Source organism: Sphaeramia orbicularis, chromosome 6, assembly GCF_902148855.1.
Source record: "Sphaeramia orbicularis chromosome 6, fSphaOr1.1, whole genome shotgun sequence".
Lineage (NCBI taxonomy): Eukaryota > Metazoa > Chordata > Actinopteri > Kurtiformes > Apogonidae > Sphaeramia > Sphaeramia orbicularis.
The window spans coordinates 39,023,171-39,036,877 of record NC_043962.1 but is presented as its reverse complement, the minus strand read 5'-3'; the positions used below and the strand labels follow the sequence as shown (position 1 = coordinate 39,036,877).

At 39.3% G+C, this 13,707-nt stretch overlaps 1 protein-coding gene and 1 non-coding gene across 10 annotated transcripts in view; both read left to right on the top strand.

Moving 5' to 3' along the window:
- The window catches only part of phf21ab (PHD finger protein 21Ab), a 37,038-nt gene extending 27,872 nt beyond the window's left edge, over positions 1-9,166 (top strand). For 5 of the 9 annotated variants that reach the window (XM_030137547.1, XM_030137545.1, XM_030137546.1 and 2 more), the window contains 5 exons: positions 528-634; positions 1,069-1,224; positions 1,593-1,668; positions 1,759-1,862; positions 2,726-9,166. In XM_030137547.1, coding sequence (XP_029993407.1) covers positions 528-634; positions 1,069-1,224; positions 1,593-1,668; positions 1,759-1,862; positions 2,726-3,490 — 1,208 coding nt within the window. In that variant the 3' untranslated portion in view covers positions 3,491-9,166. Of the gene's footprint in view, positions 1-409; positions 433-527; positions 635-1,068; positions 1,225-1,592; positions 1,669-1,758; positions 1,863-2,725 lie in introns of all 9 variants that reach the window. The other 4 variants (XM_030137549.1, XM_030137548.1, XM_030137551.1 and 1 more) reach the window with 2 other exon arrangements.
- A 2,479-nt stretch (positions 9,167-11,645) lies between these two features.
- Positions 11,646-11,717, top strand: trnam-cau (transfer RNA methionine (anticodon CAU)). The gene has a single exon. It is a non-coding gene; the product is annotated as a tRNA-Met (tRNA).
- Positions 11,718-13,707: the final 1,990 nt, after the last annotated feature.

Here is a 13,707-nt window from a genome sequence, read left to right as displayed (position 1 = left end):
TTAATCAAAATACAGTTTCTGGAGTGTTATAAGTGGTTTGAGATACAGATGCTGGTGTTAATTCTTCAAGTTGGTATAGAATCATTCTCCATTTGTCCATGGTCATTGTAGGCAACAGAATGTAGACAAGGCAGGTGTTGGACTCATGTCATCAGTATTCATAAAATTGCAGTCGCAGCCCTGCTTTCAGCTCCACAGAGTAAATCTGGAAATCTGTAAAGGCCACTGAGGTGTGTTAACATCTGACACAGATCCATCTGCTGAGTACCTCATAGATAACTCTGCGGTAGGTTGTACTAGAGCTGGGCTTCGGCTTTCGCGGAGCCAGTCTCCTGCACTAACACTGCTATCTGTGCTTCTGACTCCTCTTCCTCCTCTTCCTCCCTGCCGTTCCCCTGTCTCATGCTAGCCAACGAAGACTCCCTTTCTAAGGTATGTCATACAGACTGTTTTTGTTTTTTTTCCCCCCTCTCCATCTTTCTTTTTTTTCTGTTTTCCGTCTTTGTTGTCTGTCTCATTTCACCCAGGTCGCCCACCCAAATACAGCAGCGTCCCGGAGCTGGGCAGCCTCACCCCGACCTCCCCCTCCAGCCCCGTCCGTCCCCTCCCCCTGCCCAGCCCCAGCTCTGGGGATGTAAGTAAAGATGGGGGAGACGGACTGTTCAGAGGGTTGGAACCCCGTCACACACAATCCTTTTGGCCCAATAGCTCTGTCACCGTTTGCACCTTCAGACCTCCACAAACACATCCATTAGTTTGTTGTCTCCATTTGAGAATCATCAGTCATCAGTTGGTTTTTACTTTGAATCAGCCTTACAAAGTGAACAGTTTCCTGTAGCCCAAAGCATTCATTATTAACTACTACTCAGAACACATCTAACTCCAAATGTCAAGTAACTTTTCTGTGAGCAAAATAAATTAACACACCATGTCCATTAGACATCAAAGAAGGCAAACCTGTAAACTAAACCAAAAAAATCATGGTGCCTCCCCTGCCGTGCCTCTCCACAGATGGTTGGTGGGGCTCAGTTGGGCAGGGAAACTGATTGGTCCAATTCTTCCTCACAGGGAGACATCCATGAGGATTTCTGCACTGTGTGCAGACGCAGTGGCCAGTTGCTCATGTGCGACACGTGTTCTCGTGTTTATCACCTGGACTGCCTGGATCCACCCCTGAAAACCATTCCTAAAGGCATGTGGATCTGTCCAAAATGTCAAGATCAGGTAACCGCAGCAGCCCTACATGTGGACTGATCCTGAGTCAGGGGGAAGGGGGTACCGCAGTCCAGAGAAAGAAGGCCGTTCGGGGCCGGTGTTTGTACTTTAACTGTAAACGTAGCTTCTGCTGATCAGCCTTCTGCCTCACTGTCCTGAAGTTAGGACTGTTCAATCCTTTGTAAGCATACACATGATGCAGTATTGTTTTTTTGTGCTTCTGTCTCATTCATTGTGTCAGTAAAGATTGGCATCTCACATTCATCCACTTCATTGCTTGTCCCTTTTGGCCTCACCAAAGGGTGGTGGCTTGATTGCCTTCCTAAATTCTTTTCTAACTCTGAATGGCTGTAACAACTCAGAGCTTTTTTCTGCAGATCCTGAAAAAAGAAGAAGCCATTCCCTGGCCTGGTACGCTGGCTATTGTCCATTCCTACATTGCTTACAAAGAAGGTGACTGTTTTTTTTCTCTCTCACACATCAGATGGGACCATTTGTGCACAATTGAATAGTGAAATTATTTTTTTATGCTAACTGTCACAGCTAAAGAAGAGGAGAAACAGAAGCTGATGAAATGGAGTTCAGAACTGAAACTAGAGCGGGAGCAGCTGGAACAGAGAGTCAAACAGCTCAGCAACTCCATAACAGTAAGAATCAAAGTTAAGCTTCTCAGTAATATATGAGTTTTAAGAGGTCTTTTGTTAACGGTGCTGCCTGATAGCCAGTTTTATTTCAGCACAGTCAGTGAATTACTTTTGTCAAATTCGGCAGTTATCACACTTAATATCCCTTTCTGATTAAATAAAATAAACAATACTGCATAATATGTAGCAAAATACGTTTGTATTACTACAGGGGTTGGACAAAATAATGGAAACACCTTCACCTCAAGATGATAACGCCCCAATCCATACAGCTAGAATTGTTAAAGAATGGCATGAGGAACATTCTAATGAAGTTGAGCATCTTGTATGGCCGGCACAGTCCCCAGACCTCAACATTATTGAGCATTTATGGTCAGTTTTAGAGATTCAAGTAAGACGTCGATTTCCACCGCCATCGTCTCTAAAAGAATTGGAGGGTATTCTAACTGAAGAATGGCTTAAAATTCCTTTGGAAACAATTCACAAGTTGTATGAATCAATACCTCGAAGAATTGAGGCTGTAATTGCCGCAAAAGGCGGACCTACACCATATTAAATTATATTTTGTTGATTTTTTAAGGTGTTTCCATTATTTTGTCCAACCCCTGTATGATATAGATTATCATATCATAGAGCTAGAATTTTATCTACAGGTTTTGTAAGGATTAAATTGTTGTTATTTTTTACTATTTTTTAGGATATTGACAGATATTAAAACTTAATCCTGGATACACTGTGTAATGGATTGAGAATTGCCTAAAATATATAAATAAAAGACAATTGTGTATTTAAAGCATGTAAAATGTAAAATATGATAATATTACCAAAGCATTATCAAATGTAATTTGCTGTCCTCCCTTCATTAGAAATGCATGGAGACCAAAAACACCATCCTGGCTCGTCAGAAAGAGATGCAGCTTTCCCTGGACAAAGTCAAACACCTGATTCGCCTCATTCAAGCCTTCAATTTCAACCAAGCTCTGGCAGAGACAGAGGCTAAAGACGTCAGTACCAGAGTCCAGGACAATGCTGAAGGTGTCATCCCCTCTGAAGCTGCAGCAGAAGCCAACTCTGTTGAGAAAGTGAACACTGGGAGCTCCTCGTCCGGCAGCAACACTGATGGAACCGAGAAAGAAGAGGAGCGTGGAGCCACAGGGAGCAACCAGACAACAGGAGGCGACACAGATGGCCCAGCGGGCCAGGAAGACAGCAGCGTCATAACAGCAGATAACAGCCCTAGTGTTGGGCCTCGGGGCAAGGCAGGGCCCGGTGTAGGGGCAGGAGGGGGCGGTAACACAGGGACCGGCCTCCAGACGGAAGCTGTGGCCAAGGCTGAGACTGAGGCAGCTCCGGTGATTGACATTCCCACTCCGTCAGTGGTCGTTGCCACCACCAATGGTACGGCCGAGCCCGCCTGCCCCGACCACAGCCCAGCAGGCGGATGCACCACCAACGCCACCACCAACTCTGAGAACAAGATGGCTGCCGTCAATGCTACAGAGACAACGGTGGAGAAGAAACAGGAGGACATCGCTCCCAGTGATGGCAGCAACACCAACAACAGCAAAACCTCAGAACCCTCCCAGCATTCTTTGCCAGCTCTTGTCAGCAGTTTGGACAATAAAAAGTAATGCTATGTCTCTTGAGTTGCGGGAATTCAAACATATATAAAAAAAAAAAAAAGACTTTTGCTTGCACCGTTTGGTGCCCTGAAGTTGCCAATCTGTATAAATGTTGTTTGTTTGCATTGTATTGTCAGACTGTGTCAATGGTAGATATACAGCCCAAGTCACATGACTCTGGGATGACATAGGCTGCTCCACCCACGGAGATGGGTACAGGAAGGCTTATGTACCAGTGTCATCATGCCAATTAGTGATAGACGTCAAGTGGTGGGAATGCTCAAAGGGAGATTTAATTCATCATCACACCAGTGTGTGCCTGTTATAGTGGCCCCTGTGTTCTCTGTGGAGTGGAGAGGTGGGTTCATATAGGTACGGAGAAAACCGAGAACATGGAACCAAACATCTGTCAGGGGTTACTGGTCTAAAAGCAGTGTTGTCATAGCTTGAAGAAAAGAGAACCTGTTCATCCCCTCGTCTGAACAGACCTAATGTTAATAACCTGTCACTGTCCCACTATGTGGATCTTCTCAATTTATTAACCTGAATATCCCCGTCCTTCTGATTCTTCACCTGAACTTACCTATGCCACTTCACTACCAAGTGTGACCCTCCAGTCTAAACATCAAGGGTTCAGTATGCTTTAAACAAATCATTTCAGTGCCATCCAAAATGTCTAAAAACAGAGATTATATGTTTCAAATGTGCAAATTTGAAATTAAGGCAACATTATATTATATATTATAATGAAGTTAGACTTTATGAATTCCTCGGCAAAGAAACAGCATGATTGTCCATGATGAAAAATGTTGGACAGTCCCAGATTTAATAAAAGAAAAGTTAGTGTCATTTAAACAAACACGCTACTGCACAGTGTTGTCCAACTGAAAGTAAAATTCAGTGGTGTTTTTACCTTTTCCACAGGGACTCAAAAGGTAGAACAAAGCCTTTAAGAAACGTCACATCAGTAGAAAAAAAAAACTAAAAGCTGAAGAGAAAGGGTTTTTGCTGTATGAAGCAGGTGTGCTTATAGGATTGTTTATTAGTATGAGTAGTAAGACACCAATAATTTTTCATATTAATATACATTAAATTTTATAAAATATTTATTCATAAAACTCCAACACAAGACTTTATTGACATATCTTTAAACATTAACATTTCAGATGTTTGCAGTGTTTGAAATAGAACATTTTAACATTTTGATCTTAAAACAGAAAGTGCAAGGAGTTTCCAGCAACTTTACTGCAAAGTCAATAAAGTAAAGGTAAATATAACTCATAAAACCTAAGGACCCCCTGAGCTGTGTTTGAGACATTTTAATTATTCCACTAGATCATAATTCTCTTTGGAATTTGTGGGAAAAATACTCAAAAACAAATCCAAATCAGAAATCCTGCTGAGAGCTCTGCCCTTGAATTCAGATTATTTTTGGAGAAATGTCCTCTATTCAGCAGATGAATGTGAGGAAACCATAGAACTCAACATAGACCTCTCCAAAATAAAAGTAAGAGACTACACCAAATGAAAATATTGAAAGCATTTGTTTTCAGTTGGAGCATTAAAATTTGGAGTCTTGGGACTTTAAATGTGTACAGAAATCTGAGTTTTTAAAAAATTCCCTCATTTTTAAATGACTATTTTATCAGATCGTGGATTTTAATTAAAAAAACAAACACATAGTTGTAAAATTCTGAATACTGGCCAGGCTGATACTCCCATAGAACTGACAATTCAACAAACACTTTGCTTAAAGCATACTGAAATTTCTTAAGCGCCCTCACCAATTTGCCATGAACCAGTACCTTCAGCCTGTTAATCATGACCTTCACCTAATTACCCCAGTCTTCTTGAACCCTAACAGTTTACCTCACACCTCCTCCCCACCTCCCCTTCCCCACCAGTATCCCTGAGCTCAGGCAGAAAAGACGCGTGTTGAACGTGGTCCAGGTATGGAGGACGAGGTCGAACAGGCTCGGTAGCCTAACAGATGTTTTCAGTGGTGTCAGTCAAGTAAGTGTAGTGATTGAGTTATCATTTGTGAGTCAAGTGTGTCAACTGTGAGCACTAAATGTGAAATTGCAATATTGCAATGTCAACACACACAAAAACTATATCTGGGCTGTGTTTCTTTTTTATAGGAAAAGATATTCAGGTCTTCCTAGTCTTCAGAATAAGTGCTTTCTGTTCCTGAACCTGCTGGACTGGCATTATCAACACAAAAGGAATCCTCTCTTTGAAGTGGTGATCTTTGCATTATGTACATTTCTGTTGAATCCTGAACTGCCAAAATGTATCCAAATTCAGCAGGGACAAGTCCACTTACTGTATTGAAAGATCAAATCATTGGCATTGTTAAGATGTAGATACTACCATTTTGGAAATTGGAAGTCCCCAGACAGAAACAGGAAAGTTTATTAAACAATAACATTTAGAGGAACTTTTTTTTTTCCTTAACGTGGAGGGATTTGTTGTATGAACCTGCTCCTTCAGATGAGGAAGATACCACAAATCCTGAGATTAAAGCACAAGCTTGCTGCATTACAAAGAAGTGCTGAAGAGCTTTTTGTATGTTATTATGGAATTAAGCAGAGTATGCATCTCTTCGTTGTGATGTGACTTACCCCACATTGCCAATATTTTTCTAGGAGGAAATCCAAACCTCTGTCTGACATTAAGGCTCAAGTCTAGTTCATATTTTTGGGAGGAAAGCCCGGGCTTCTTCGTCTCCTCACAGTTAGACTAGTGCATCTCTTTTCTCTGGAGCATGTCTGGGTTGAAATGTGATGCTGTTATTTGTCGGCGTGGTGGCTGTCAGTTTGGGTCTGTCTTTGTCTGGTGAAATGTTCATGACTTCTGGCTTCTTGTTGGGTGCGGGGCATTAACAAACTCTGGTCTGTTCATAAACGGTGCCTCTGGTTGTGCTGGATTTTTTTTGTTTTGTTTCTGCAATATTGGAGCATTTTTGCTAAGTTGCTCAAAAACATATTCACCCTTGTAGAAACCCTTTTTCCTGTTGAACATCTCAAAAACTGTCATTTTAAAATCTTTTATTACTATGAGGCTCAAATGACTGAAGTATAGTTTTGTGCCTCATGAAATTTGAAATTATTTTTATTTCTACCATTCCAATGAGGGCAGTACACATAGTTAAAGGATGAATATGTTGTTGGACAACTGTAACACAATCTTTTACACATTTCCTTTCATATCATATAGAGTTTTGTGAATCTACATATCTAACATGAGATCTAATTTTCTGACATGAGCGGTACAAACTGCCTTCATTCTGAAGATCCCAGAAAAAGTAATCATCAAAGTCTTTCCTAGGCCAAGCCAGAGATGCAACTCTTAACAGCAACAAATTCGTCCCCAGTTCCTTTGGAATTTCATTTACTATGTGTTTTGTTCTTTGTTGGCTTACTTGGATGGATGTTGACTTCTCAACAGTGTCCACCGGTTGTTAGTTTGTGTTCACTCATGGATAGAGCAGAGTAGTTTCTTCACTCAACAAGTTTCTTTCAAAGAGCCTGAACTTGTGTTCCAGACAAACTGGACCTTTCCCTCTGTACAGTAGGTACCTCGAGTGCCTTTCTTCAAACAGCAGATAATATTTGTCTCTTGACTTGCACTGTGACTTGTAGAACCTTACTAGCCCTCCAGATAATCCTCCCACCCGTCCCGCCCCCCTCTGGTCTGTCCTGTTCTACCCAGCTTCCCCAAACGTTAACGGAGCACAACTCCAAACCCAGTCCCTTCACCTCAGGCTGCCAGTAGTCAATGCAAGTTAAAACTACGTTTCATATTATGCCGTTTAGTTCGACCACATAGTGTTTTGTTGTTGTTTAATATAGGAGTTGCCTTAAATGTGTTTTATTTTCCTTTTTTTTTAAGTGAATAACTTAAGTTTTTTTACATTTGGAAAAAAAAAAAAAATTACTGGCGAACGTTGTTGAAAATCAGTCGCCTGGTGGTTGTCGCAGTCAAGAAAATGCTCCAAAGAGGGATTTTTGATGATGAGACCTTGCATGGGATATTGATCAGATGTGACAGCCAGTTGTTTTGTGATGCACTTTTGGTTTGACCAGTATTATTATCAGTGTGAAAATGGGATCCGTCAGCAACACAAATCGCAGTCATGAGTCTCGCTCCAGATTTTGAGATTTTAGAAGAATTTTTTTCAATTTTAAGTCAAGTCCACAGTCAGGATGCCGCTAGGTGTACCCAGGAGCACATTTCTTTTCTTGATCAGAATTGTTCATCCTTCCCTCTGTGCTGTGGTTCTTCTGTTTTGGAGGAGGGGTGAGTTTGCTAAATCAGGTCATGTGAGCCGGAGCCTGTGTGCATTTGGAATGAACAAACTAACCTGCACCCTGACGGGCAGACTTAGACCCAATTAGCAACATCTGTCCACTCAGTCCAGTGGAAAGCATGCCTTCTTATGCAAATTTTATACAAGATTTGTCAAACCTTTTTAATATGCATTTGCTTTTGTTTTTTAAGTTTTTATGTGAAATTAATGTCACCTTTTCTTTGAACATTCTGGCATCCTGATGCCAAAAGTGTGCAGTTAGATATTAAAACAGTGCAGTAGCCATCCATTGTTAGAACTGAAACATTTCTTCCTGACATCTTGTTTTATGAATGGAGCTGGAACCTTTTGGCTCTGTAGTTTAGATTTAATTTGAACTTGGCTAATGCACCATGCTGAATGTTGGGATCCCAGCAGAGCTGTGGGGTGGGGGCTCGATCGAGTCTTAATGTTTAAGAAAAAAATGTGTTCATTGTCCTCTTCTATAGAAAATTTCTAGGTTTCTATATAGTCAAGCTCTAAAAGTGAATTTATCCAAAGAACACTGCAAATGTGCATTTCTGTTTGGAAGCCTTTTTATGTTGTTGATGCATATCATTTGGAAATTAATTTCTGCGTCAGCATTGTGTGCATTCACCAAGCTGGAAAAGGACCATTTGTCGGCAGCTGAGAGCTGTTCAGTTTGTATTTGAGAAAGTAAAAGTCTTTATATGCATTAAAAATGTTCATCTTGCGTTCCTTCTATGGTGGATCCTCCTGGAATCATCCTGTAAAGTAGTTCACTCCAACTCTATAGTCTTTTGAGTTTTTAGTTCAAACGATCAAGTCATGATTGTGGCCTTCTAGTATTGTTGATACATGACATCAATCCGTTGTTACTGCTCACCATCCATCCTGTCCGGACCCAACTGTACACCTGAAGCTTCTTACCTCATCCACAGCTAATTCCATTGGGGGTGTGTTGAGTGCAAAAAAATAAAAAATAAAGAAGTCTTTTTTTATCTTCCATTTGGTGAGATGCATTGTAGCGATATGAATAAAGAAAAAGTTCACCTGGTGTGCTGAATAATGTGTAAATTGGTAATTACACAATCTGAATATTTGTATAATTGTTTGTATTTTTTCATAATGATTTTGGAAAGGAATGTGTTTATTTTTTTGACTTCTGTTCCAGATGTGTCTTCTGTTGGCCTGACATTGTGACTGGTCTGGTGGGATTCTTACCTCTGTATTGAGCCTCTTCTGTGATGAATTCTTTGTATGCAGTGTTTAGGAAATACTGTAGGGAACATGGGGAGGAGTTGATATTAGGAGCATTTGATCAATTTGTATTTATTTATTTTATCATTTTGTTAATAAATTGTGAAAAGCAACATGTGTCATTAGTGGTTTTCCAAACATGTCATGTGTTTAGTTAAGACTCGTCTGATAATTTTGGGTTTTACATTTGAATCAATGAAAATTCAGGCATTGTATTCTGGATGCACACAACCCAGATCACACATCTAAATTAATTTATGTTTTAATCCAGTGGTTCCCAACCTTTTTTGGCTTGTGACCCCATTTTAACATCACAAATTTCTGGTGGCCCCAGACATTCAAAACGAAGACATTTTTTTGCCAAAATGTATTTGTTTTTGATCATGTAATAGTTTTCTATACTATGCTGCAAATAAATGTTAATTTTAGACAACGTTTAGTCTATATAATTTATATTATTATGGACGGAGGCAGAAAAGCCAGGTGTAGATTACTGCACAAAGTGAGAATTTGATTTTCCTTGGTCAGGATATGTACAGTCAGTCCAGCTTATATTTACAAGGCTGACAATTAATACTGAACAAACAAGAACTCAAACTATGAATTATGAAAGAGCTGCAGCATCTGAAACTGGCCACAATGAACATTTGACAGATAAACAGTACCACAGTGCTTCAGTTTCAGACTCACAGTTTGTCATGTCTTTCATGGATTGTGATTGTCTCTCTCAAATCACCATATATATATATTTTAGTAAGTGTTTATTTTTATCAATTACTAGAAATTTCAGGCGACCCCATTTGAATTCCAGGCGACCCCACATGGGGTCCCGACCCTAAGGTTGAAAAACACAGTTTTAATCACTCCTACATGACATTTCTACCAAATTTTATAAATAAAATACATTAGCTTACACATAAGAGTGTAATGCAAAAATCTTAATGGTAAAGGTAAAATTCAAACGGATATATAGTATTGATTAATACAGTCAGTAAACTTGTTCTTAATTCTTAACTATTAAGAAAACGCTGCTGGTTGTAGTTTTAATTCATTCATAGTGAAATACAATGAACGTGGTGTGCTGGCAGCATACAGGTTGTATATAAAAAGACTGAGGGTACTTCACATTTTACGCTCGTTATTGCAATGATTTGTGAAGTAAAATATGCATAGTAAAATACTGTAATATCCATCTTCTACCTCACAGAAAGACCACAGTTCGTCAGGCAGGGAGGCTGCACATCAGACACTGTAGTCAGCAGTACAGGGGTGCCACAGGGCACTGTACTGTCCCCTGTTCTGTTCACGATATACACATCTGACTTCCAGTACGAGTCTGAGCTCTGCCACATGCAGGAGTACTCTGATGACACTGTCATTGTTGGATGCATCGAGGATGGACAGGAGGGGGAGTACAGGGGCCTGGTGGAGGACTTTGTGGGATGGTGCAGCAAAAACCACCTGCAGCTGAACACCTCTAAGACCAAGGAGATGGTGGTGGATTTCAAGAGAGACAGACCCCATATCCAGCCTGTTTCCATCGGGGGCAGGGACATGGAGGTGGTCAGAACCTACAGATAGATACCTGGGACTGCAGTTGGACAACAAACTGGACTGGTCACATAGTACAGACAACATCTGCAGGAAAGGACAGAGTCGTCTGTACTTCCTGAGGAGACTGGGGTCCTTCAACATCTGCAAGAAACTGCTGCTGATGTTTTACCAGACGGTCGTGTCCAGTGTTCTCTTTTACGCTGTTGTCTGTTGGAGAGGCAGCATTAAAAAAAAGGGACGCTGCTCGACTGGACAGGAGAGCTGGTTCAGTGGTGGGCACAGAGCTAGTCTCCCTGGTGTCAACAGCAGAGCGAAGGACCCTGGAGAAAGGTCTGTCCATCCTGGACAACCCCCAGCACCCTCTGCACAGGACAGTGATCAGACAGAGGAGTGTGTTCAGCTCCAGGCTGCTGTCTGTGACCTGCTCCACCTGCAGGCTCAGGAACTCTGGCATCCCCCTGGACATGAGACTGGAAAACTCATCACAGAGTGGTCGGGGGGTCTCAGCCTCGGCCTCAGCCATGACCACACTAGGACTGACTCAATGAGACTTTAAAATAACCAAGCCCCTTATGTAGTTGGACTACACCCACTGTCCAAACCACCGTAGAACATTTAAATAACTCTTAAATCACTGTGTCACTTTATATCACTGCACTGAAATGTGAAAATACAATTAGAAGTCTTTATTTACAGTACTGTACAGGAAGGCCTTTTAGAGTAGTTTCTTTAGCAAATGTCTTTTAGAGTGTATATACGAACCTATTTGTCAGCCTGATACTAACCCACTTCTGTGTTGTGTGTTGTATATAAGCTGCTGAATACTTGAATTTCCCCCCGAGGATCGATCTATCGATCTATCGATCTATCTATCTATCTATCTATCTATCTATCTATCTATCTATCTATCTATCTATCTATCTATCTATCTATCTATCTATCTATCTATCTATCTATCTTCCAATATAAAAAAAAAAAAATCTAATAAACACTTTTTTTTTTCTGTACATAATACGGTAATATATCACGTTTTTCGCAAGCAGAGTGGCGCAGCGGAAGCGTGCTGGGCCCATAACCCAGAGGTCGATGGATCGAAACCATCCTCTGCTAGCTGTTTTTTCGTCGTTATTTTTCAATAAATGTCACAGTCAGAACTAGAATAGCTAGTTGGGATTAAAATAAAAATCCTGTAGTCACATTTTTCTGTATTAGTCTAAAACGCAAGGACAACTGCCATCAACTTGTACCCAAATATGTCTGAAAATTGAAAAGGTTTTCGAAGCTCGTGAGCCCATTTAACAAACAATATTAATAACTATTAATTATTAGGATAATCGACTTGTTTTAAGACGCTACATTTGTGTTTTAAGGGGTGAAAAACTGTATGTTTATATATGTTTAGGGACGTGACCTCACGCCGCGGTGGCTTCTGGGAATTCCGTGGCGGTTAGCTTAAGTAGCGTTAGTTTGTGTTTGCCGCTTGTTGTCGTTATTGTTTTTTTTTTTTTTTTTTCAGTAAATGTGACAAATTTTCCGCAAAAAGGAAGGAAGAAACTGTTGCGTATAAAACCGTCTGGACAGTTTACACGATGAACTCGGAAGAAAAATCCCAAACAAACAGACTCAGTTTCGTTGTTGTTGTTGTTGTTGTTGTTGTTGTTTTTCTCCTTTTTTTTCAACTTTATTAATCAAAATCTGGTTATACATTCAATCGAATTCCATAGAAAAAGCCTTTTTTTCAGACTGAGCAACAATATCAAACCTATCTGAACAGTATTAGTAAAGAACATCATAAAAATAAAATAAATATCAAAATAAAGTCAGAGGTCTAATCAGGAATCAGTACATTCAAATGTTCATAAACAGTCAAGGCTTGTTTGGCTTTCACATGTCTGTGTCTTTTTGAAGTTTGTTATTTCATTCATGTAAATTAAGAACAGTGGGGGGGTCTTCACAAATCTACATCTGTGTATAAATTGTTTACAAACAGACTCACTTTCCTCTGTTTCCCTGCGTAGAGAAACAGGTCAGATAACTTGGTTTCTGTCAGAGAAGTTTATTATTACCAATAAGGTACGAGAAGTACCTTATACCGGTAAAGACCTATCTTGTAAAATATAAGAAAAATATTGATACTCTTTGTTCTTTTTGCAGCAACGCAGAGGAAACAATATGACATTTATTTTGAGATTGCACCTACTCACATGGATTTTGGATTGATTTAAATAATTTCATAAACATCAAAATTGAACCATCATGTAAATTGAACTTTCAACATGTTTTATTTGGCCTTAAACAAATTGATAAAATAAATCCAGACAAAAAGATATATTATCGACCTTTTAGTAATATTTGCTAAATTTCACATTCATTGCACTAAATTTGCACATCAGCGTCCAAACATTATTGTTTTTAAAGCCCTTTTTTCCAATTATTTAGACAATTTAAAGAACAATATAAACTCTAAAGCAAATAAATATTAAAAAAAAAAATATGTCAAGTATATAATCTTATTTAATTTGTATAATTTTTATTTTATACCTTGAGCTTTTTTATTTTATTTTTTATTTTATTTATTTTTACTTACATTTGTCTCTATATATTTGAAATGTAAAATATATTGTGAAATGTGATTTTTTTTTCTTTTTTTTTTTATCCTACTTTGATGTATACTATTATGCATGTCGGCTCAAATTTGCTTAGAGGTCTTATTTATGTCTTTGTGCATAAGAAATCCATATAAGTGAATCCCCAAAGGAACTTTGTGTTGGTAAATACAAGTTTATGCAGCTTTACAGGATTTCAGTTCTATTGCAACATGTTGATGGTCATATGAACTATGTTTTCAGGTCAAAAATGTCCAATTTCATCACAATTAATGCTATATTTTCATGTCACAAATGGCCAAGTTATATTTTAACTGAATTTACCTGAAAAACAAATATTCTATTCTTTTAGATTCCCCAGTTTTTCTTACAAGATTATGTACTATATATATCACATGTTTTATTTTTACAGGTTCAATATGGAGTATGGTGCTGATCAATCCTGCTTATGTTACGCCAATACATACATTAAGAATGTCACACGTCACTTTTTA